The sequence below is a fragment of the Ambystoma mexicanum genome, chromosome 2p (assembly GCF_040938575.1).
Source record: "Ambystoma mexicanum isolate Mex_15411 chromosome 2p, UKY_AmexF1_1, whole genome shotgun sequence".
Classification (NCBI taxonomy): domain Eukaryota; kingdom Metazoa; phylum Chordata; class Amphibia; order Caudata; family Ambystomatidae; genus Ambystoma; species Ambystoma mexicanum.
In genome coordinates, this window is record NC_090923.1 from 1,466,238,510 (window position 1) to 1,466,262,706 (window position 24,197).

General features: G+C 45.6%; 1 protein-coding gene across 3 annotated transcripts in view; it reads left to right on the forward strand.

Annotated features, from left to right (window-relative positions):
• The window catches only part of LOC138567624 (syntaxin-binding protein 4-like), an 839,836-nt gene that overhangs the window by 631,898 nt on the left and 183,741 nt on the right, over positions 1–24,197 (forward strand). For all 3 annotated transcript variants that reach the window (XM_069646045.1, XM_069646044.1, XM_069646046.1), the window contains one exon: positions 7,468–7,562. In XM_069646045.1, the coding sequence (XP_069502146.1) occupies positions 7,468–7,562 (95 nt within the window). The remainder of the gene's footprint in view (positions 1–7,467; positions 7,563–24,197) is intronic.

The following is a 24,197-nucleotide window of genomic DNA, read 5'->3' on the forward strand; positions in this document are numbered from 1 at the left end:
AGGTGCCTCTGAAGGCGGACTGGGTCTAACTTGTATTCGCACTGCCTGTTTTCCTCCCCATCTCGGTGGTCTTCGTATTTCGTGCGTCTCTCTCGTTAGACTCTTTGGTATTGTATATATATTGTATTGAGTGTGATGTATTGGTTTACTGGAGTTTTATTGTGATTTCTCGCTACGGTCAATGTTACAAAGGCCTTGTAATAAATGTGTCTATATTTTTAATATAACACCTGTTTGGAGTAATCTGTAAGTGTCCTTGCTTTGTGTGCTCATTTCGGGCTTTCAGTCACCCTCACCCCTCTTGAGACCTAGTCTTGACCGCCGCGATCGCTACCCTGATTGGTCTGGCTTGTCCAGAGGTTACCCTGTTCCAAGAAACTAGGCTGGCCTTCTGAACCTCTGCGCCGCCAGGACAGAGTTCAGAAATCCGTCTTAACAGCGATTTAGCATCAGTATGTATACTGTGGAGAAATATCTATTGTAGCAGGAGCAATACTGTTAATGGTTGCCATTTTAGCAATGGGTATTTCTTTTTTTAGCAGGGGAGTATACTGCATACCACTGTTATGTTAACTGTGGACATACTCTTTTGTATAGTCCGTATATTGTTCAGAAAACCAGCAGTTCGAGCTGTACTGCCTCTTTTAGGGTGCTAACAATCCTGATTTGCATATGGTCTTTCCTCTTCTGTAGTGACTAGGCAGACTGAAAAACGATGGTCTGGAGGGCTGCCCAGAACTATGCCCATGGTTAAGATGTATTCTAAATCTTCCAGCCATCTCCTTTCTCCTTTTGGTTTTGCTTATGTCATCCCAAGTGGGATGGGTATGCCCAGACTTGGGTACCAAGCCTGCTGGGCCTAGAGACCCAAGCTACCCCTCACTGATGACTCCCAATGAGGCTGAGACATGTCTGGGAATGCTTGTGGTCTTGTGAAAAAGAGATGTGACCTAGCATTGCGTGCCCCTTTTGGGGTGGGACCAGGCCTGATTTGCATATGGGCGTTCCTCTTCTGTTTTGGCTTGGCAGGCTCGTGGTCTGGAGGGTTTCCCAGAGCTGTGCCCCCATGGTTAGGATCAATTCTAAACCTTCCAGCCATTAACTTTTGGTTTTACGTCTCCTCCCACACCAGTTCACTACTCTTTCTCCCAGTACTGCTTTATTTTTGCTCACACTGCTACTCTTCTCTCACACTCCTTTTCTCCTCCTCCCTTTGCTACTCTCCTCCTCCCACTACTACTACTCAAACACCCTCCTTTTACCCAGTACCTTTCGTTTCACACCTCCTCCTTACACTAACTTCTATTCATTCGCCACACAAACACACACATTCACACTCCTGAACCATTTTCACTTCTGAACCAATGCCTCACCTTCTCCAGCAGTCTCCACCACAAGCTGACACTACTTCCTCTCTGCTACTGGTCTGTCAGTCCCCCACCTCCTCCACTGCTGACCTCACGTAAATAACCCACACTTCCTGTTTCCTGTCGCCTACTTGCATTCCCCTCCCTCTATGCTGATTGGACAGCTTTACATAGCCAATCCATATCTATTTCCCTTACCAGGATGTGTAAATGTATGCAATAGTATTCAAAACGGGGCTAAGCACCACCCACATTCTCTGCATGGTCTTGCAGCTGTGATGGAAAAAATGACACCTCACGATTCCAGTGGATTGGTGGACGAATTATTAGTAAAAAGCAATAACTAACCAGAAGCAACGGCAGCACAAGACGCTGGTGCAAGGGACCTCCTCCCTCTGTGGACTGTAGTCTTATACCCATGCATTTCAATGGAAGAGGTGGTCCCAACAGGTCAAGGAATCATACTGAAACAATGTTGCTGGCAGAGGACAAAATAATAATTATACAAGCCTTTGACAGAAGCTGCACTCTTTCATGTTAGTTAGTGTTATCAGGGAGGACAGCATATCGTAATCCATCTATTAATGCCGCTTTTCCTAAGAAATCAGGAGCCTAAAACACACTTACATATGCCAAAAGGGAAACACGTCAGAAGGGAGAGATGTGAAGCTGAGCATTCCTATACGCTAGGCGAGGGGACTTCATTGCAAAGACATTTGCAGTACCATGTACAGCCTCACCTTGCACAAGCAAGAAACAGTTGTTTAAACATGGCAATTTTCAGCGCCTATGCAACATTATGATGCAGTAGTATGCAATGGCAGTACATACGATTTTCACTTCCTAACTTTCCCCTACACAGCGTAATGCTCATAGCAGTGTACGAAATTCTATGTCCATCTGGGTAAGTTTGGGAACTAGTCCTTGGTGTTCAGGGGATTGCTGCTTTCTGATGCAGATTGGCCGTCAGGTTTTCACGCTGTAGTGGTGCGCAGCTGCAGCCTGTGTCTCCCTCTCGCCAGGCTTATGTTGCAATTGGGTCTCTGCAGCGCAGCAGTTGTCTTGGCTGTCTTGTTCTATTGGTACATCAGGCAAGCTGGCGTTTTGGTCTCTCTTTGTCGTTCTCATCCTTCAGCTTGGAGGTATCTGAAATTGATAGAAAACACTGGTAAGCATGTGTACTTATGGGCAAGACTGTAGATAAGGGTCTGCCGACTACTATGCTGGCACTAGGGTTGGGAACAGGAATTGGGTCTCGCTCCGTGGCCCCTGTGGCCCCAATGGTTGAAACTGGTGCTGGCTCCCGTCCTGACAAGGCCAGGGAACTAAAAGAGTTGGAATTACATAGTTAAGGTACAAACAGTCACTTTATACCACCACAAATTCAACCATGAAACCCATAAGTATAAACACTCACTCCATACCACTACAAATCCAGCATTAACACTTACTCAAGAACTAGGCAAGTGAAATCCATACCACAGTTGAAGTGAGTGTTAAGGTTGGGTTTGTAGTGGTGTGCAGTAGGGCTGTTAAGGCATACCGGTGTGACAGTATTTATACTGTGAAGGTCTTCGTATTCAAACAATAACCTTCATGTACTTTATACCGGTTTACCATCTGTTATCTCTTTTTGCTTCCAATGACATACATTTGTTGTAAGCCAAGACAGCACTGTGAATATTAACAAAATGTGTTCACTGGAAAAGGAAACCTTGCAGGGCCTTCTCAAGTCAGTGGGCTTGTAATCAATCTGGGTCTGTTACTGCTGGTAATGGTCATTTTGAAAAATGCAGAAGCAAGCACACGGTGACATTTTCTTATTTTGATTTAAGGTGTGCTTCCTGGATTAGCCAAGTTGGAACGGGGAGTAGCTCAGGGGCAACACGCTCGCTTTGGAAGCAAGATGACTTGGAGCAACAAAGGTTCAATCCCAGCATCTGCGCTTAGAAACCTCTGGGTATTAGGCGCGTTATAAATACACAATTACAGCATGTTAGTAATAACATTCACCCACAGAAAGCTTTAGAACAATGTGCCACTATTCCTCTCTGCTCTTTATTTTATTTATCGTAAAATACGTTTGCTAAAGGATTTCTTTTAGCCACAACGTCTGGATAACATTAAGGATTATTTATGATGTTTTGTTCGGGGCTATTTTACTATTGTTTGTAAATTCGAGCGAGTTAATCCGAAGTGGCACCTGGCGGGGAACTTGATTAAAATAAGCAGTCAATTTCTTACTTTAAAATAGCAATAATTATTACTATTTGCAAAACTTTAACCCAAATGTCAAGCTACTAACCAGCCATAAAAAAGTCACTCAGGACCTCAATGATATACAAACACACCATTTTGTATTTGCCAAGAGTGAAATAGCCCTAGCCAATGGCTAGTGGTCAGTACAAATGTTGCACCCTGAACGATACCGCTTGACACAAGTTTCACATGTAACATGACAACGGCCAAGTAAGCTTGCAATGCAAAGTGAATCAATGCGCCCTGCATTTAAGAAACCTCCAAAATATGTACACTCCAAATGTCATAGTGGATCTAGGCAGGAGTACAACCCCCCCCCCCTCAGGCCTCAACTTTGAACTTCTAACAAAATATGTTACTTGGCTTTGCATTTTACATGCAAGTTATATGATGGTGCCAGGATGGGTGATTGCATTTTGCTTAAAGGGATGGTCTAGTAAAAATTTTTATTTAAAAAATAGATAGGCCACATAAAAAAAAATATACTAGCATCCTCCGTTTTAAAACTTCCTATGTAAAATTTTGAGCTATTCAAGCTCAAAATTCGAAAAAGCAAGCACAGGGGCGCCGTCATTTTGTGAAATGGAGGCCCTCCTGTGCTGGCTTTTGCTTTTGCGGCACTAATCTAGGAAAAGCCAGCCAGCTGTAGTAAACAAAGTCTACCGCTGGGTGGCTTTCCCTTCATTAGTGCCAGGACTCGGAGGACGCAGACCGGAGACCAGAGCAGGAAAGCTGCAGCTGAATCTTGGTAAGTGCTATTTATTTTTTTTACAAAAAATAAGCATTAGCTGTGTTTTTTTTTCTAGGTTTTCCGGGCTGGAGGAGCCCGGAAAACTTAGAAATAAAACCGCAGCTTTAAAAACATTGTATTTATGTTTGCGGTCGCTTTTGAAGCGACCCCAAACATAAATACAACGTTATTGTGTTGGAAAACACTGCGGTTTTTCGTTCCAAGTTTCTCAGGCTCCTCCGGCTCGGAGGAGTCTGAGAAACTTGGAAAGAAAAACCGCAGCGTTTTCCAACACAACTGCGTGTGTTTCTGCCTGCTGTGGCTATCACTTTGGGTCTCCGGTGCTCCCAGGTGAGCACCGGAGACCCAAAGTGAAAGCCACAGCAGGCAGAAACACACGGGGTTATGTTTACATGCCGCGTAGTGTTTCTACCTGCAGCTGATTTCCCATTTGGGGCTCTCGGGCTCCCCGTGGGGAGCCCGAGAGCCCCAAATGGGAAATGCTAAATGCTGCGTTGTCTGCCTAAATCTGCTTTCCCATTTGGGGCTCTCGGGCTCCCCGTGGGGAGCCCGAGAGCCCCAAATGGGAAAGCAGATATTGGCAGACACAACGCGGTTGTTTTCCGCAATGCCGCGTTGTGTCTGCCTGAATCTGCTTTTCCATTTGGGGCTCTCGGGCTCCCCGTGGGGAGCCCGAGAGCCCCAAATGGTAAAGCAGATTCAGTTAGACACAACGCGGTTGTGTTGGAAAACGCTGTGGTTTTAAAACCGCAGCGTTTTCCAACACAATAACGTTGTATTTATGTTTGCGGTGGCCCTAGGAATGGATCATGTATGCCCCCCCCAGATTATGCGAAGAAAAGAACTTGTGTAAGGAACGCTATTGGTCTGTGCCCTTACCTTTTTAGACTGTCCCTAAATATGGACTGCATAGGACCTGACATTATCTTGCTGGTCTGTGCTTCTTACAGAATCGCTGACACTGTAGAGCTGTATTTTCGAGGGGATTTTAAATACTTGCACAATACCATGATAACCACGGTATGTCCTCACATTCCTACCAGCCTATCATACCATTTAAAGCCATAGTATGGCGTGAGTGTTTGTACTTCCGAGTGTTATGGTTGAATTTATAGTGGTATACAGTGAGTGTTTGTACCTTATAGTTGTTATTCCCACTCTTTAACGTTTTGTGAGATTATCCTTACATTTTGATTTGGTACGTTTGTCTGCATTTAATATATATATATATACGCCAGTGTATGCCAAAGGCATGCCGATACCGTTAGCCAATTTGAAATATGTGGATACAGCCTGTGCCCGGAGATGGTTTAAGAGACGAGGACTTTGTAGGAGGACATTTCTATCACTAAGAAACCACATAACCAAAAGTAAGCCATTTTCATTACTAACTCCTGAAGCCTGGTGGCATCAACTAACACACATAATACTAGTTTGAGATGCTTAAACGTTTCACTGAACGAAGATGTTTAGTGTAGATTAATTATTTGTGTTTATGATAAGTTAGCAGTTGACATGTGACCCTGGGTTTGCATTTTAACAATGGGTTAACTGGGTTCAGTGATAGGTTTAGGAGTGGATTTTCTGATCAGTTGTCATTTTTGAACAGTGGATACCCTGTTGTGTGCTGCGACAGTAGTGTAGCAGTGGGTGCCCCTTGTAGGTGTTTTATCAGTGGTGGACCGTTCGGAATGGTATTTAGCAGTTCCATTGCTGCTCAGGGTTATTTTAAGCAGAGTGGATGGTGGTAAAAAAGGGAGGTTGCTGTTGGTATACTGCGCAAGTGTAGTACATTACTGGTTGCGTTGCACTATTTCAGGCTGGTATTTTAGTGGTGAGCCTATTCTAGTGGGTATGGACTTTAGTAGTTGGTATACAGTTCAGCTCTGGTATTTTGCCAGTGTGCATACCATTTAGGCATGTGTTTCAGCTGGTTGTCTACTGCGATTGATATATGATATGATAAGCCATTTATAACACGCCTGTACACAAGTGTTTCAAGGCACAACAAGGCAAGGGAGGGGGAACAGAAGGAAGACAAGACAGCGATCACACTAGGCCAGGTGACATAGAAATCACGCAAGTGCAGGGGAGGGGGTAAGGGGAAAAGTGCAGGGAGAAGGGGGTGCAGTGCAGTACATAGGATAACAGTAAATAAATAAGACAATAAGTAATAAATAAGTAAAAGTGTGGCCACCTGGTGGCAACTGCAAGGGTAAGTGCAAACATCAGGCATCAAGTGCTAGTAGGGGCTGCAGGGATACAGAAATAGTCCCTGGCTGCACAGATTGTCAGGGGGCAGTGCTGGTGTGCAGCTGGTGGGAAGGAACCTGGGCCCGAGATCAGAGGGTAGCCAGGTGACCAGTGCAGTTTCAGAATCAGCCAGGAGGTCAACAGGGGAGAGGAGGAGAGAAAGCAGAAGCAAAGAGGAAGGTCTTGAGGTGCTTCCGGAACCAGAGATGGATCTCGTCAAGTTTTAGAGAGGCAGGGAGGCTGTTCCAGAGGGGGGCCCCGGCAGAAGACAGAGATAGATGTGTATCAGGGCATCGGGAATCGGTTTCAGCAATTGTTATGTCATCCAGTGAACGTTTAGCAGTAGATCTTTATGTAATATCTTTATGTTCGTTGTATGTACCACTGTAACTAAGGAGCCTACCTACCTCTCTTACAGCGCCGTGATGCCCATGGGCTGTTGTGCGCTATACAAATAATTAAATTCATAAATCAACATTTAAGGCAGGTATTCAAGTAGAAGAGGGTGCTGTTAAGGACTGATAGGTTAGCAGTTGGGTATTTTGGATTGTAGAAGTCAATTTACTGTTAATGGCTTGAAATTCACAAGCTGGTCCACTGTTCAGACCTCCCTTTATTCTGCCTCACATTATACAATTACTTTATGATGGCAAAGTTATCATGCTAAACTGTGAGACCTTCTAGGAAGGAACCAGTTTGTGAATCTGTTGGGGGTTCATGGCGTATCTATGATGCGACTAATAGAGCGCAGTTGGCTGCCGCTGCACGCCATTCAGGTTTCAGTTCTCCAAAGATGCAAGCCATTCAAACTCTCAATCCTTATTGCTTGTTTTCCAGCTCCTGCCTCATCCGGTTTTCGTGGTACCCACAACAGCCAGCAGAAAATCACCCTCGACCCACATGTTCGACTAAGAGAAGAAAAGCTGGAACTGGTGAGTATCCAGGGCCCCGAATGTAAGATTTAGCTGATGAGGGGTTTAGTTCCTAAATGAGAGAAAATATTAACCCGATCAGTGCCGAGGATCTCGAGTACGAGGAGAAATTGGTACATTTGTAGGATCCTAAGCAGAAGCTGAACCTGATGAGTTTCCAGGAACTTTGGTGGGGGAAGCCTATGCAGAGCCTACAGATGACCGTAGGTGGTTTTGCGCATGGATCTGCTGCAGCCTTGGCAGGTTGGATAGAAGTGATATGCCATCCTTCCTGATCAGACTTCTGCCCTGTTTCATTTGGGGTGTGACACACTGTGGATCATCCCTCCCTCCTTCAAACTCTTTCACCCCTTAGCTTCAAGGACACCACACTTGACTGGATGTCCTCCTATGACTCTGACGACCCCTTCTCCATCTCATGGGTCTCCAGCACCTGCTCCCCAAGACTCCACCCCAGGAGTGTCCCTCACTTATCAGTCCTGGCCCCACTTCTCTTCACCCTATATACCAACCTCCCTTGACAAACACATTCTCTTCTTTGCCTTTAACTATTACCTCTTCACTGATGATACTTGGATATTATTTGCCTTCCTTCCTTTACCACTTGAGATCTGGCTCTCGAATGCCACTATCTTCCATCCTGGGTTGTGCCATGCACAAATGTTGTGTGCAGTCTGTAGTTGCCATCTTTGTCTCCTTGACAAAAAATTATTTTGGGGGATCCCTACAAATCTCTCCTTACTTTACTTGTGACCACCCCTCACACCCTCCATGTGCCCCCTTCACTCATGAACCACTCCTGCCCCCACACTTGAAGCTTTGCCCAAGCAGTCTCTTTGCAATTCCCTAGTGTCTTCCTGGAAATCTCCCCCCGGCTGTCCCCCATGCCCGACTCACCCACCCACCTCTCCCTTCTGCTTCCTAAATAGATGAGAATTGGGTGCCTCTGTGGGCAAACTCTTCCAAGCCAATGCGTGAATCCTTCTGCAGATGCGGTGGCGTTTCCCTGAGGTGGCATTCTGTGCATGGGCTTTTCTGTGGGCAGCCTTCCCTTGACACCCTTATGAGCTAAAATCTGTAATTAGATGTGAAAATGCAAAGTAAAATAACGATGCCGCTCTTGCCTGCATGCTCAACACTGGACTACCTAGAAACTGGCAAATATTACTTTAATGAATTACATTTTTGTAATGCTTTTCTCATTCATGTCTTCACGATTGATTTATTATGATACACGTGGAATGAATCTATCAAATTCCCACCTTCTCCAGATGTCCAAGGAATATAGAGATCGATCAAACATCACATGGTGCTTAGTCATGTCAATGCAGAAACATGCATGTCCACGCTCTCTGAAATACCTGTCAGCTATGGATAGTTATGTCCATGCCAGTGGGAGATCTTCCTTGGACCAACCTTTAATTTACTACCAATCAGAATGGGCTCATTTCAAACTTAGAAATCAGAACCTTTTATGCTTTGCCTTCAAGCCTTTCTAATAAAAATTAGGAATTAAAATGGCTCTAATTTGGCTACATGTGACATAACGAAAATGTTTCTGAGACAGGAATTCCATCTGAAGCTGCTGTCATCTTCAATTACGTCATCCTCTGCAACCCAGCTGCTGCCGAAAGTAACTTTGCATCCGCTCACCTCAAATTCCAGCGTCCTTTATATCTCCAGTGTTTTATTAGGATTTACTCTGCGACTTATAGACCTTAACCAGTGATTCTATCATATAGGGCTGGATGTTTCTAATCTCTTATTGTGATTGTATTCTTTGGACTGGATGCTTGTCCACCGTATACAGGTTTTTTTTTTTAAATAAGGAGCAATGTTACAATATTTTACTTTGTGATATCATTGTGACTAGTTTGAAACTTCTCCCTTTGTTAATTCTGTTATCTTATCACTGATGTGCATCATGGATTCTCAGAGTGAATTTCTTTTTTAATCTCTTATTTTAATTGCAAGATGAACAGTCAGTTAAAAAACATATTTTGTTGATGTAAGAAAACTTGGCTGTGCAACTTGTCCATTACGCAGTCTGCTCTAAAAAGCACATGCACCTGTATTTATTAGTCTTCCATTTGCCTGTCTCAATTGTGTGAGGATGTTATGCTTACATACCACTTTAACCTGTAGGCTTCTGCCACGAGCGATGAGAGCCCTGCTTTCCGGAATGCCAAGTTTAATTGCAGTTTAATGAACGAGTTAAGCTGCTGTGGCTCCACTACCACTAAGCGCTATGTGCTACATTTGGAGAGAAACCCGGTATGCCAGAGGTCTGGGGATGGTTATGAGCGTACCCCTCCGGCTCCTAAGGGCCCAACACCCTTTCCCCAGAATAAACGGAGGACTCAGCCAATAGAAAATTAGAGCTGTCGTTTATTACAAAAAACTACAGGGACCATACAGGACAATAACGATTCTCCAATAATTCTCAATTTCACAAGGCGCACTTCACATTTTTGATACCAAATGGCGTCATAACCTGGGCCCTCCCCCAAAAACCTATCCCCTTTTCTGGTTGGGTGCTCAGAGTAGTATAGTGAAGTGACTGTGTCCCAAATGGATCTGCTAGTAATACTACCTTTGCCTATGAGAGTGTGCTCCATGTTGCAACTGTGTTCTGATTTTGTGGTAAACTAGGGTTTTTCTCCCCCCGCAGGATTTTCAAACTTAGGTGGCCTCTCCACTGCGTACCTGATACGCATTACTGTGTTCACTGTGTTCTGATTTTGTGGTAAACTAGGGTTTTTCTCCCCCCGCAGGATTTTCAAACTTAGGTGGCCTCTCCACTGTGCACCTGATACCATTACTGTGTTCACTGTGTTCTGATTTTTGTGATAAACTACGACTGCCGCTCTCTTCCTGTCCGCTTGCACTTGTCCTGTCTCCCCCCCCACTCCCTCCTATTCCATGGTGCTCTCTATCTCACCAATCTTTTCTAACTGCTTCTCCATTGACTATCCTGCTCTCCTCACCAGATCTGGTAGGAAACAGTTTAAAAAGGACATCCTCGTCTCCAACCCAGGCCTCCCTATCGCTGACACCTACACTAGTTCCTCCTCCAAGGAAACTCTCACTGACATCCTCTTTTTCGTGCCTTCACCTGAACTATGGACCCTTCATATGGTCTCTGTGCTCTCTCCTTTCTCCTCTTCTCCCATTAATGGTGGCACCCGTTGGGATGTCCTCTTGGCCTCCTTTCACTCCTCTAAGTCCATCATTAATGTCTACGCTATTGGGACCGTCTTGGTCCAAGGCCCTCAGGCCAACTTTCACCTCTTCAATAGACGTTTCCCGCGCCTCATCAACTTCCTTTCCTCTCCTGCTGTGCCCCCTCCTCTGTCCTCGACTACCTTGCCTCTACCCTCCCTCCCCACCCCCTCTCGTGCTCGTTCTTCACCTTCGCAGCGCGTACCTCTGATCTGTACCCCTCCCCGGAAGTCCTTCAAAGATGGCAACCTTCTCCACATTCCACTCTTAACTCTCGCTCTGCCGTCAAACATTCCTCTGATATCTGCCGCCTTCTTGAGGAACTTGACCTTGACGTACTCGGTCTCACTGAGACATGGTTCTCGGCCAGCTCTGTCACCAGCTTTGACCCACTACTACCTGATGGTTACAAGATCCTCTCCGTGCCCAGGCCCAACCGTGCTGGGGGGGTTTGGCCCTTATCTTCCCTGAGTGGATTCCTGCCACTGTTACTCCCACGCAGACCTACTCCTCTTTCGAATGTCTTGTCTGCCGACTCTCTCTCTCTCCTAGCCATTCCCTTACTGTGGCTACTATCTTTCGGCCACCTGGTCAAATTTCCTCCTTCCTCTCCGAGTGGGCGGACCTCTCCTCCTCACTCCTGTCCTCAACCACTCAACTCCTCTTTCTTGGAGACTTCAACATCCACCTGGATGCCTCCTGTCCCCCCTCTGGACTCTTTTGCGACCTCTGCGACTCGCTCTCACTCTCTATTCTCCCGTCTGGGCCGACTCATTCTGCAGGGCACACTCTTGATTCCCTGATCTCCTCTGACCTTCCCCTCTCTTTCCCTCTCTCCACTCCTCTCTCCTGGAGTGATCACTTTCTCCTCTCCACCTCACCCTCCCTACCCCACAGGCAAAGCCACCCCCATCACTGCCACCTTCCTTCTCGGTCATCCGACCCATGAAGCGCGTGTCAGTTGAGGCTTTCGCTGCTACCTTCTCGCCCCCTCCTCCCCCTTCGGCTGACTCCCCCCCTGACACAGCCCTCTCCACTCTCCACTCTGCTATATCTGATACTCTTGATATCCTTGCCCCTGTCATGAGAATCCACCTGAAGCCCAAAGCCAAATGTAACTCCTGGTATGACTCTGACCTCGTCACCCTCAAACGCAAGTGCAGGGTGGCAGAGAGGAAATGGCGTGCTTCATGTTCATCCTCTGACAAACTGGCCTGTTGCCTGTTCCAAAGGCAATACCGGCTCTCCGTTCTCACCAAGAAGAGAGCCCTTATCCAAGCCCGGATCTCTGCGGCATCTAACAATTCGGCCGAACTCTTTAAAATCTGCAAGGAGCTGGCCAACCCTGCTGCAGTCTCTACCTCTCCTGTCCCCTCCCAGGCCCTCTGCACGGCACTGGCCTCTCACTTCATTTCAAAAATTCATGACATCCTGTCCTCACTCTCCTATCACCTCCCCCCCTCTATTCTCTGCCCTTCCTCTGGCCCTTCTACAGCCACCCCTCCTCTCTCCTTCTCTGCCTTTCCCCTTTTTTCTGCTGACAAGGTTTCAAGACAAGTCTGATCTATGAAAGTCTCGTCAAAACAGGTCCACCCCTGTTCCTCCAAGACTATCAAGGACCACATCGACTCCTTGGCTCCTGCCCTTGCTGACTTCTGCAATCACTCCTTCGCCTCTGGAGTCTTCCCATCCCCTCTCAAGCACTCCCTTGTGCACCCCCTTCTTAAGAAACCCTCTTCCGACCCTTCCTGCCCAGCTAACTATCGCCCAATCTCTATCACTCCCTTCCTGGGCAAGCTCCTGGAGAAACTGGCCATCTCCCAGCTTAATCTCCATGCTGAAACTGTTGGTAGTCTTCATGACCATCAGTCTGGCTTCAGAGCTGCCAGAAGCACGGAAACTACTCTCCTGAACATCCGTGAGGACCTGCTCTCGAACCTTGACTCTAACATTCCATGTGTTCTCATTTTGCTTGATCTCTCTTCTGCCTTTGATACTGTCAACCATACCATCCTGCTCAACCGTCTCCGTGATAACCTGGGTATCACTGGTCAGGCTCTGGCGTGGCTGACCTCTTTCCTCTCCAATCGACCCTCCCAGGTCCAACTGGGGTCTTTCCTCTCTGACATCTTTTTCTCTACCTGTGGTGTCCCCCAGGGATCTAACCTCTCTCCCTGGCTGTTCAACCAGTATCTGGCACTTCTCACCCACCGCATCGCCGCTCTCTGCCCCAACTTTCAGTGCTATGCGGATGATACCCAGCTCATTTTCAGGCTACCCTCAGCCTCCTCTTCTCCTTCCCTCATCTCTGACTGTCTTTCTGCTATCCAGGAATGGTGTGCCGCCAACAACCTCTGCCTTAATGCCAGTAAGACTGAGATTCTACTCATCGGCACACCCACTCCCTCCTTCCCTGCAGCTCTCTGGTCGGCCTCTCTGGGCCCTCTTCCTGCTCCTACCTGCAAGGCTAAAAACCTTGGGGTCATCTTCGACTCCACACTCTCCTTCTCTCCTTACATATCCGACGTCTCTAAGAAGTCACACTACCAGCTACACCTCCTCAGAGGTATCCTTCCTTTCCTCTCCTTCCCCCAGAAGCTCACTGTCTCTAGAGCCCTGGTTCTCTCGAAGCTGGACTACTGTAACAGCCTCTATCTAAATCTGCCCGTCTCTACTCTCCGCCCTTTGCAACTCATCCAGAACAGGACTGCGAGACTTGTCCTTGGCCTCAAGCCCAGGGACCGTATCTCTCCAGGACTGAAATCACTGCACTGGCTCCCAGTGACTGTGAGGATCAAGTTCAAAACCCTCTGCATTGTCCACAAGGCCGTCTGGGGCCTTGGGCCAAAATACCTTCAACTCTCTCTTCCTAAATATCTTCCTTCTCGAGCTCTTCGCTCATCTGCCTCCAACTCCCTCAAGGTCAGCCGCTTCTCCAAACAACAAGTTGGGGGCAGATCTCTCTCCGCTGCAGGGGTCTCCCTCTGGAACAGCCTTCCTGCCTCCCTGAAACTTGAGGAGAACCATCTCCGGTTCCGGAAGCACCTCACCTTCCTCTTTGCCTCCGCTTTCTCTCCCCCTCTCCCCTGCTAATACTACTGAAACTGCATTGAATCTGCAACTGGGCCACTCACCGTTCTCGGCCCTTGGCCCAGCCACTCTCCCCTGCACTGCCTCCCTGGCAACCCCTGCACTACGGGACTGTGTCTGTATCCCTACACCCCCCCTTCCCAGCACTTGTCTGCACTTACTTCGCACTTGCCACCAGCTGGCCCTTGTTATTTATCCTGTATGCTGTATGCTAATAACCCTGTACTGCACTTTCCCCTCTCCCTTTCCCCCTTGCACTTTTCCCTTCCCCTCTACCCTTTGCACTTGCGCGATCTGAATGACACCTGGCCTAGTAGGATCGTTGTCTGTCTCCCCTTGTTCCCCCCCTGCCTCGTCGCGCCTTGAAACACTTGTGTATAGGCGCTTTACAAATGCCATATCATATCATATCATATCATAACATTTGTTTCACTCCTCGTCTGGGTTGCTGAGAACAGCTTGTCTTCCCCCACCACGGCTGGAATACCCATTGTCTTGTTCGGCCACATCATGTGGGTGTGGACCACAAAATCGAGCTCTTTGGGTCTGCATGTATTAGGTTTTATTCTGCTTTCCTGCAGCTGGTCCCATTTGTCGTTTGAATCTTGGAATGCGCTTGTTTATCTCTGAACTTGGCTGTGAGCTCCGTCTTCCCGCTTCGTGCAGTCTGAGTCTGCTTCCCTTGTCTGGTGTCCTGCAGCTTAAGGCCTTCTGTGATTTTCCTTAGACCTATAATATGATTTTTAAATGATTATATTGTGCTATGTTTCCTATAGGTTAGTCATACGTGGTCCTACAAGACTCCATATATACTCCTGTAGTTCCATAAGGTTAATTGCCATAAGCATCTGCAAGCTTGCTCAGGATCTCTTGTTGCCTTGCCTTTAGCGTTACTGCACTTTGCTAAAAATAATAAAAGCTTTAACAGTATGTATATGTATATGTCATCTATCTACAGAACTGTGTAACCGTGTTCTTTGTATGAGAGTGTTAAGGGGGGGGTAACCATGTTATGGGAAAGATATTTAGGGTTCCACTTCACAATGCTTTGATGCAGTGGAACACTAAGCCTCCTGGCATAATTCATTTATTGGGCAAAGGGAAGGGAACATGGGAACAAAGGCAAATAGAACAAACTGATGGACAGGAGCGGGCGGTCCCACTAGGCCTTGTGCGCATTCAGAAGAACGTGCAAATGCAGGGAGAGAGCAGCGAAAGGGAAGGGGGTACGTGCTAAGAGTTCCACAGAGGGAAGTGGCAGGGAGCCATTTGAGTGCAGCAGTAAGTGCCTGATAGAGATTTCTTGATACAAAGTGACCACCTGCCAATAATAAGTGCAGGCCTGTGAGAGCCCAAAAGCAAGTGCTGGGATGGGGCAGAAGGCTAAAGGCGAATGGGAGGAAGGCCGGGACCCAGAAGGACACATAAGGTCCCAGGCCACCAATCTCAGCAAATGGGGATATTAGCACAGGAGTGAGAGGGGAAGGAGAGGTTGAAGAGGAAAGTCTCGAGCAGCTTCAGGCCAGTGACCCTAGTGTGCTTGCACATGGGATTAAGATTGCAAATCAATCTTCTGCAGTTCAGGGCAATTTGCATAGCCATAAATGCTTTCAGCTTTGGCTGAAGAAAAAAAACAAGAATGGACGGTCCTAACAATGAACATCCTAGAAACATATGGCATCAAACAGAAGGGAGATGTGTTGTAGTCTTCCCTTTGTATGGAGGCTTTGTGTCCATGGCACTGATCAATTCCCAGGAAAATCCCAATCAAGGCTGTCCATCTGACCTTTAATCAGAACATACGTCCACGTGTGTGTGCTTGCGTGCCTGTGTGTGTATTTGTGTGTGAGGAGATGGGCGTATCATCCTCAAGTACACAGTAACTGTTCACACTCATAATCAATGTAGTCTGAATTCTGATTAAGCACATCTTAGTGGGAAACAGTAAGTACTGTTCACAATCCTTAAACATTTCAGGAATCTTATTATTGACGAGGCTGTTGATGTCCTGATGTTCATAAGCTTGTATGTGGCCTTGCCGAGTTTGCTACCCTTCTGAGCCATTTCAATATATTGAACCGGGAGGCTGTGGCTTGGATTGCCCGTTGTCTTTTCTGGCTCAAACCAAACCATCACTCTCTTTTTCCTTTAAATCCCATTGTGCTACGTGTGAGGTGCTTCAAGGTTTGCCTCTCCTTTACTTTCACGTTTCTGTCTTTGCCCTCACACTGATAGTATCCATTCCCGTAATCATGCAGATGACACCCACGTGTTTTTTTTTTCTAATTGGGTGTGGGAATGACCGGTCATCTAGTAAGTATTAGTGATTGTAGGAGACAGCACTGGCTTATGAAACAACCAAAATGTGATGGAAATGCTTGCACCAAGACATCTTTATCCCTGGCACTTCCTCTGGGTGGTGCCTCATACAAATGTGCTCTTATAGAAGAGATCCACTCATGTGTCTCGGGAGGATAGCTCAGTGGCAACATGCTCGCCTTGGAAGCAAGACAACACAGAGCAACACAGGTTCGATCCCTGGGACCTTGCTTAGAAATCTCTGGGTATTAAGCACATTTAAAATGACCAATCATATGACCCCCTCGTCTGTCCATGCAGATCTGCTACAACACTTCCTCCCTTCCTGCAACACCTGATGTTTTGAAAACCAGGAAATTTCATGGCAGCCTGGGACTTTCTCCTCATCTATTGCCAAGTCTGGGGCGCTTTGTCGGTTGGGAGAAAGTGTCTGCGCTGCTCATTAGGCAGGCATCATGGCAGCAAAGATTTCACACTTTTCTTTGTTTCTCGCATTGGTTGATTTTACCCTCAGTATGGGGGAAGTTATTTTTATTGATGGTTCTTCAAAAATTGACCAAACGACTGGCAAAAGGCATACTAGATCACCAGTAGTAAAGCTGAACCTAGAGGGTGAATTCGAGGTAGTGAGAAGCGCGAGATTGCCTTTGCATTGCTCAGCACAGGCTGCAGAATTAGTGGCGCTTATCGCTGCGCTTCAGAGATTCAAAGATGAGGAAGTGACAGTGTACTCTGACTCCGCCTATGTGACGTCAACTGTACATGCAGGGTTGTCACGCTGGAAAAGGAGGGGCTTCCTCCGCGCAGACAGCACTCCAGTGCAACATACGGCCCTATTGGACAAACTTATTGAAGTGCTAGCACTCCCATTGACTCTAGCAGTCATACAATGTGCAGTGCATACTAAAAGAAAAGACGTAATTTCCAGCAGAAACAAAGCTGCATACTTAGAAACCAAAAAGGCAGCCTATTTCCCAACCATTTCTAATTTTGAAATAGAAAGTGTTAAACAGATGATAGGACAATGCATGTTGGTAAAGGAAGGCTTTAACATGCTGTCTATTGGCCAGTTAATTGAGATACAAGGTCAAGAACCACAAGAAGAGAAGGAATTATGGAAAAAGCAGTGGTGTTCTTTATCCCCCACTGAGGCAATTTGGAGACAGAATAGCACTGGAAAGCTAGTTATGCCTCTAGCATTACTGAGGGTAGCGTTGGAGCAGCTCCACTACCCCGTGCATGTGACTCGAGATAGTCTAGCTGCTACAATAGCAGATGAGTGGTTCTCGCCAAATCTGTTAGAACATGTGGCACAGTTTATTGTAAATTGCATCGTGTGCCAGAAAGGTACTGCAGGGCACACATTTTGCGAACAGTGAGGGGAGCAATTCCTAGACCCAAAGGGCCATTTCAGCATCTACATATAGACTATATGGATATGCTGCAGACATGCAACGGCTACATATATATGCTGGTCGTAGTATGTCCTTTTCCTAGATGGATCGAGGCCGGTCCATGCGCACACCCTGATGCCATGTGCACTGCCAAGTTCCTTGTGCATGAAGTGTTTCCAAGATGGGGTCTGTGTGCGGGTTTTCAGTCTGACAATGGACCACGTTTTGTAACTGAGATGTTTGAACAAATAGTTAGGCATTAAGCATATGTTTTTCTCTGAGTATCACCCACACGCTAATGGTGTCTGTGGGCGATTAAAAGAATTGCTGACAGAGAGGATTGTAAAGGTAAAGAAGAAGGGATGGCTATATTGCCTACCCCTTGCCTTATATGCCGTAAGAAACCAGCCTGGCTCAGATCACTGTCTAACTCCTCATGAGTTGGTGACTGGACGCCGAATGAGAACCCCCCTTGCTCCTCCAACTTGGTTAAAAATTGATGCCCATAGTGTATCAAAGACATTCGGTGACAAGATGCATGATTGCCTAACAACAATGACTGCAAGTGTTTCTTTCATGTCTCAACAGGTCAAAAACCAAAGGGAGGGGTCATAGAGAAGTGACAAAGATGATCAACCTATTAAAGCAGAAGATTTGTTAAAGCAACCCAGCCTATACCCAAGGGACCAGATGCTGGTACAGGAGTTTTAATGCACTGGAGCATGCCCCAATTTGAAGGTCCATATGAGGTAGACAAAGTTATCCCTACAGCTGCCAAGTTAAAAGGAAGAAGAGATTGGCTGCATTTCCACAACATCAAACCATATAAAGGAGAAACCCAGACCCCTCCTGCAACTACCGACTGTGAAGCAATAGAAGAAGTTCCGCACATGCAGACTCGTTCTATGACCAAGAGTAAAGGCAATGACAAAGAAGAATTCAGCAGCATTTTAAACTAAAGGCCAATATATCTGTTAGCATTTGACAAGCAATAAACAGACTAATGGAACAAAGCGTTACATTTTAAAGACGATATGTAAATGTAGTGATGTTTTTTGCCAATCCTAAAAACAATAATATTATTTTCAGAATAATCATTGCACTCATCTTGCAAATCCTGATCTAAAAGTGTGGCCCATAAAAAATTACAGAGTCATATAAACATTCAGAATTAAAATGAAAATGGGGAGGTTTCAGTATATGAGAGGCTCATTGCCATCAAAAAAGTTGATGAGCTTTTATGGAGTAATAATTGTGATATCATTCTGTGTTATGATTTCTATTTTCCTCCTGATCTTTATGGCATTTACACATGTTATAAGAAACAATACCGACATGGAGGGGAACAATTAAACAGTTGTTATTGCCCCTCATGAAAGTGCGAACAGCATCCTTTATAATCTAGCAAGGCATTTATTGTGATTTAAAAGGGATATTGGGGAAGATCATGAAGCTATAAACATATATCTTGATAATTCGGTTCATTTAAAGAATAACCTATGGTATTAGCACATGAAGGCGGCAGGATAGAGAACGTCAGATGAAAGCTGCTATGTCTGTTCCTTAATACCGTATGTCATGTATGCAGCAAGGGCATTTATTGCCAAAGAGATGCCTGCACATGATGCAATAGGTCTTAGCCATCTGTCACTGTGTGCAACCAGAGGACAATTCGAAGGAAAATTGGCAACTTTACGATGGCGATCAAGTGGAACAGTTCCATATGAAGATACTTATGTAAAGAAAAAAAGGGTGGAAGATGGGATGGGGTGGACAAGCAAAAAATGTATGCATTGGAGAATGAATAAAAGTTGTAGAAATGAAAATGATGGATTGCTCAGACATGACTGAAAGGTCAGGAGAGCCAGGATGCTGGGAAAGACCTCAGCTATTGGTATATGGGCGTGTTGCCACCAGTACCGGATGGGAAGATGGACTGTTATCTTGCCCTGCACATTTATTGAAGAAAGAACCAGTAGCCACAGTGCAAATAGTGAATGACAGATTCCTAGAATCATGGGTCAAGTATTCCAAGGTACTAGCATGGGCAGACAATGAAGCAGGACCAATATCTATAATACCATTGAGGAATGCAACAACATGCTTCAAGAATAGAGGCTCGGTTCTAGTTGGGGAGAACAAAGCATGTGGACAGATATATGAGGTCCCAGAGATGAATTGAGGAACTGCTGTACTGATGGACTGATATTGGGGCTGTGGATCCAGAGCTTACATGCAGTTGCCTAAAAATTGTGGAGAAATATGATCCATTGTATTAATACTTATTCCAGCATGAGTGATCCCTCAAAGTAATCTCAATATTGGTGAGTTTCCAAAGATGAATGAACACCAGAGAAGGAAGAGATTGATTATTCTTCTCCAGCTGAAAAGAGTGAACTACTTTTCATCAAAATCAATAAAGGCTTATGAAGACATTCCAGATTAACACAAATTGTTCAGCATGACAGCAATGATAATGACATCTATATTTATGTCAGGACTCCAGACTGCGGTGAAAGCAAGTGGCTGCAAATGACCAGATGGGAGCTGCTGCAGACGATTAATGCAACACTAAAAGAATTTTATGCAATGAGAGAGGTATTAAGAGCCATCAGGCTGATGACTCTCCAGAACAGGTCTGCCCTCGACTTAATTACAGCAACGGAAGGAGGCATGTGTGACAAAGTAGAACCTTCTTGCTGTACATTCACACCATCCCATGATGGAGAAAATGCAACCTTGACAGAAGCAATAACTATGCTTACAAACCTGCATACAAAGATGGAAGATGAAGCTGATGAGACAGCAGTGGATGACTCGTTCTCAACCCTATTGTCATGGATTCCAACCTGGCTGGCCAATGCTTTCAAAATACTCGGCGCAATACAGTGTCAGAAGACAGCTAAGAAAGCTATTGGAATGAAAATAATGATTGACATTGATGCGAAATGAAGAAAGTACCCATGAGAATATATTTTGTCCACCATCCAGAGTCTGCTGCTATATGGCCTGGAGTGTGGATGAACATATAAAGAATGCAGGTCACCTGAGGAGGGTGACAAAGTTATGGGTTCCAAAGAAACAACAGTATGAAGAGAAGATAAAGGAGAATGAAGAGAAGAATGTGGTTGAGGACTTAATGTGAGGGGGGAATGTAGAGGAGTGGGTGGGCGTGTTATCCCTAACGCCCATCCCTGCACCACTGTCATACTGGAACAGCAGGAGAAGGGCCCTACATGGGTCTCAATGTGTTATTTCTATACTGCATCGAGTGTACGAGAGATGATATGCACTCAGACCCTGTATCAAATGTATCCTCGCACTGAAGGAGTGAAAGGATGTAATGTGGAGGGATGTCAGCATGCACCACCGGATATAATTTAGTGCTGAATTAAATCTGACGTGGGCAGATTGATGACATAAAGAAGCTATATGAGGACCTTCTGAAACGATATGAAAATACTGTGGCAATAAGACCCGAGGCGGCGGGCCAATACCGCCCCAGGTAATGCCCCCGGGCTGTAGTTTGCGAGGGCCTTAACGAAGCCCCGGGGGCATTACCGTTGGCGGTATAGGCCCGCCGCCGAGTGTCTTATTGCCATTAGCACCCCGGACCGTTAGACCGGGGTGTTAATGGCATTTTTTTTTCTGTTTCGCTGCATTTCGAAACAGAAAAAAAAAAATAATAAAAAATGAAAAAAAAGGCCACTGGGAAAGGGAAAACAGAGTCCGTTTTCCCTTTCCATGGTGGCCATCGGTAGCGGACGCGCTCGGAACACAATTGTTCCCAGCGCGTCTGTTCCCGAAAAAAAAAGGAAAAAAAAGAAGCAGAAGGTAAATGGGGTTGGGAGGGTAGAAGGGAGGGAGGGGAAGAAAAAAAAAACGTACCTGTCTCCCATTGGTGGACGAAGGTAGCCTCTAGCCGGTCGGAGGCGCAGAGCGGAGATGGCCCGCTCCGAGTCTCCACACTGCTGGAGCCTGCTATCGTTGCCCAGCGGGGACGCAGGAGCAAAAAGGTAAGTGGGGTAGGGAGGGAGGGAACGAAAAAGAAAAAGCTTATCTGAGTTCCCGGCGGGGGGCGAAGGCAGCCTCTCAGTCGTGGGGAGGCTCGGAGCAGGGATGGCCCCGCTTCGAGCCTCCTCATTGGCTGAGGGGCTGCCAGGCCCCCGCCGAGGACAAGGCGGCTGGAATCCAATGCTTGTTGCATTGTTGCATTGTTGCTTGCTTGTTGCATTCTGATTGTCTCTCGCCGGGTACTAATGAAGAGTAACGATGTAACTGAAGTGATATGAGAAACATATATGAAACGATAAAGTTATCATATATACAAAGAAGAATTAAATAATTCAATGACCAATATGTGTAAATACACAGCAACGCAAGGTAGATGATACACATAGAAGCCTGCTATAAAGGAACATATAACGTGGCAAGGACGGCCACGATAGGAAAATGGCTGCTGGCTTGTGCAAAGTTTCAATTCCGCTACCTCAGAAACAGACCAGGACTGCAGAGTCAGGAGACAGTGTAGAAATGGCTTTGTGTGCAAAACGAAGAAGAGTCTGTTGGCCTGGGTTCAAGGATGCTATTTCAAGGAATAGCTGAAAAGCACAAAAGGAAGAAAACGGATAAGCCAAGGCCGTGAGACATATTTCTCTAAGATTAAAGAAGAAAACATGTGCAAGAGCCAAAGTGTTGGACAATTAGCAATGAATAAGGCTCCTACAAGATGGAGTGAGCAGGTCTCTAGAGGCCAAGAAGAGGAAGGACACCCAGCATAATGAAATCAAATATCATTAAATAGGAGGTTGAAATTGACACATTCGCCTCCTCTCAAGTTATCTAGAAGTCAAAAACAAGGAATATTCATTAAGCTGTGGATGAAGATAGTGATGTGCTTGCACTCCCTTGAATGTCCCAGAACAGAGAACAGGCTGCAATGGAAAATGTTGGCTCATGGCCGAACTGATGAGAGATGATAGAATAATTGGGTAAAAGTGGGCAGTAATCTGACGTGACTCAAGCACCTGTGTTTCATTTTGCTTATGTGCTGCTAGCAGAGCCAAAGGTCCAAGATTTGGTGGGGATGCCAACCAATCAGTGGGTCTATGGGGCAACCTGCTATACAATGTTGCAAAGACCAATCTACTGTCATTTTCTCACTATAATCAGTATTATACGTATTTAGAGGTAGTTCGGGGCATGTCTTGCAGATAAGAGACAGCCAATGAAGTACTAACCCATAACCCATATATATTCTATAAGTAGATATGTTCCCCTAACAAATCCCTCCTGTTGATAGGTTTTACAGTTGGTCACATAGGATGATATCATAGATGAGGCATATTAGGGCATAAAACCTCTGTGTAATCAAGTTTGTGTGTGAGTGTGCAAGCATCAGTCCGATGTTTGCCAGTTGACCCTGATTTATTAAATTGAGAATAAATAAATACTTTGCCATATTCTTTGAGTCTGTCCAGTTATTTGGTTTGAGATCTTCATTGGTAATCTCATCTAGCACAAGAGACGCTTTAAGGTGCTAGAGCACAGCAATGAACACCACAACTGAAATATTTGTTCCAAATAAAACTTGAAAATGATGTGGTAATTTACCTAAATTGCACAGTGGGTTAAAATACTGGATTCACAGCTTAACCAAAGAGCTTGATCTGCAGCTCAATATGTGATATCACTGTGACTCCTCTGCAAACATTGGAGTCCTTAGAAGTGATTAAATTCACACGCATAAGAAACAAATCCCTTACAATGGGGCAGGCTTAATGAGTTTAGGAACACATTTCTCATGCTCTTCTGCTAGTGGCCCTTGAAATCATCACCTAGAATTGTGTTCTTTTTGCATGAGATCTTGCTCTGTCTCATAACACTTGATTAGACAGGCAGATACAAAGCTTCACCAGCAGTCAATCCATAAGAGATTCTAGTATAGCAGAATGACTGACGCAGCACAAACGTTAATTTCCTCCATGGTCACTGAGGTCTTGGGCCGTCCAGAGTACTGCAGGCTGTGTAGTGGAATGGCATAGAAGCAAGGGTAGCAGGTCACGTTTGCTTTGCTGCAATATTGACATGTGCAAACCAGAAAAGTGAGGGCTTTCTGTGGAGTGCAAGTTGTAGATATTTTGCGAGTTGTCTGGAGCAGTCACTAGTGTAGGCTACAGGTTGCTAATGTAAATTGGGGGTGTTGGAAAGGTGGTGGCCAGAGAGCTGTTTAAGGAATGAAGTGTGGAGAGTTGTGTTGGTCTACCTATGGTGAGCTAGTGTGGTGTATGTGGATGTTTAGTGTAGACATATGTCTTCAATGGTGCACGTTCCATTATGTAACATGTGATGTTTCAGGGCTGGAGTTGGTTGACAAGATGTGTTGTCAGGGTTAAGGTAGAATGATTTTGAAGTGGTTATGATTACAATGTCTCGCCCAACAAGCAACCCAATAACTGGGACAGCCTTTTTTCACTTTGTAAACATCAGAATTGGTCACATTTATTTTATCAATGCAAATCTTTCTATGCAAAACTTTCTTTCTCCATATGTTATGCCTTATGTTGTATTAGAGGATGTTTGGCTAATTGATGCTATTTAAAGTGAGACT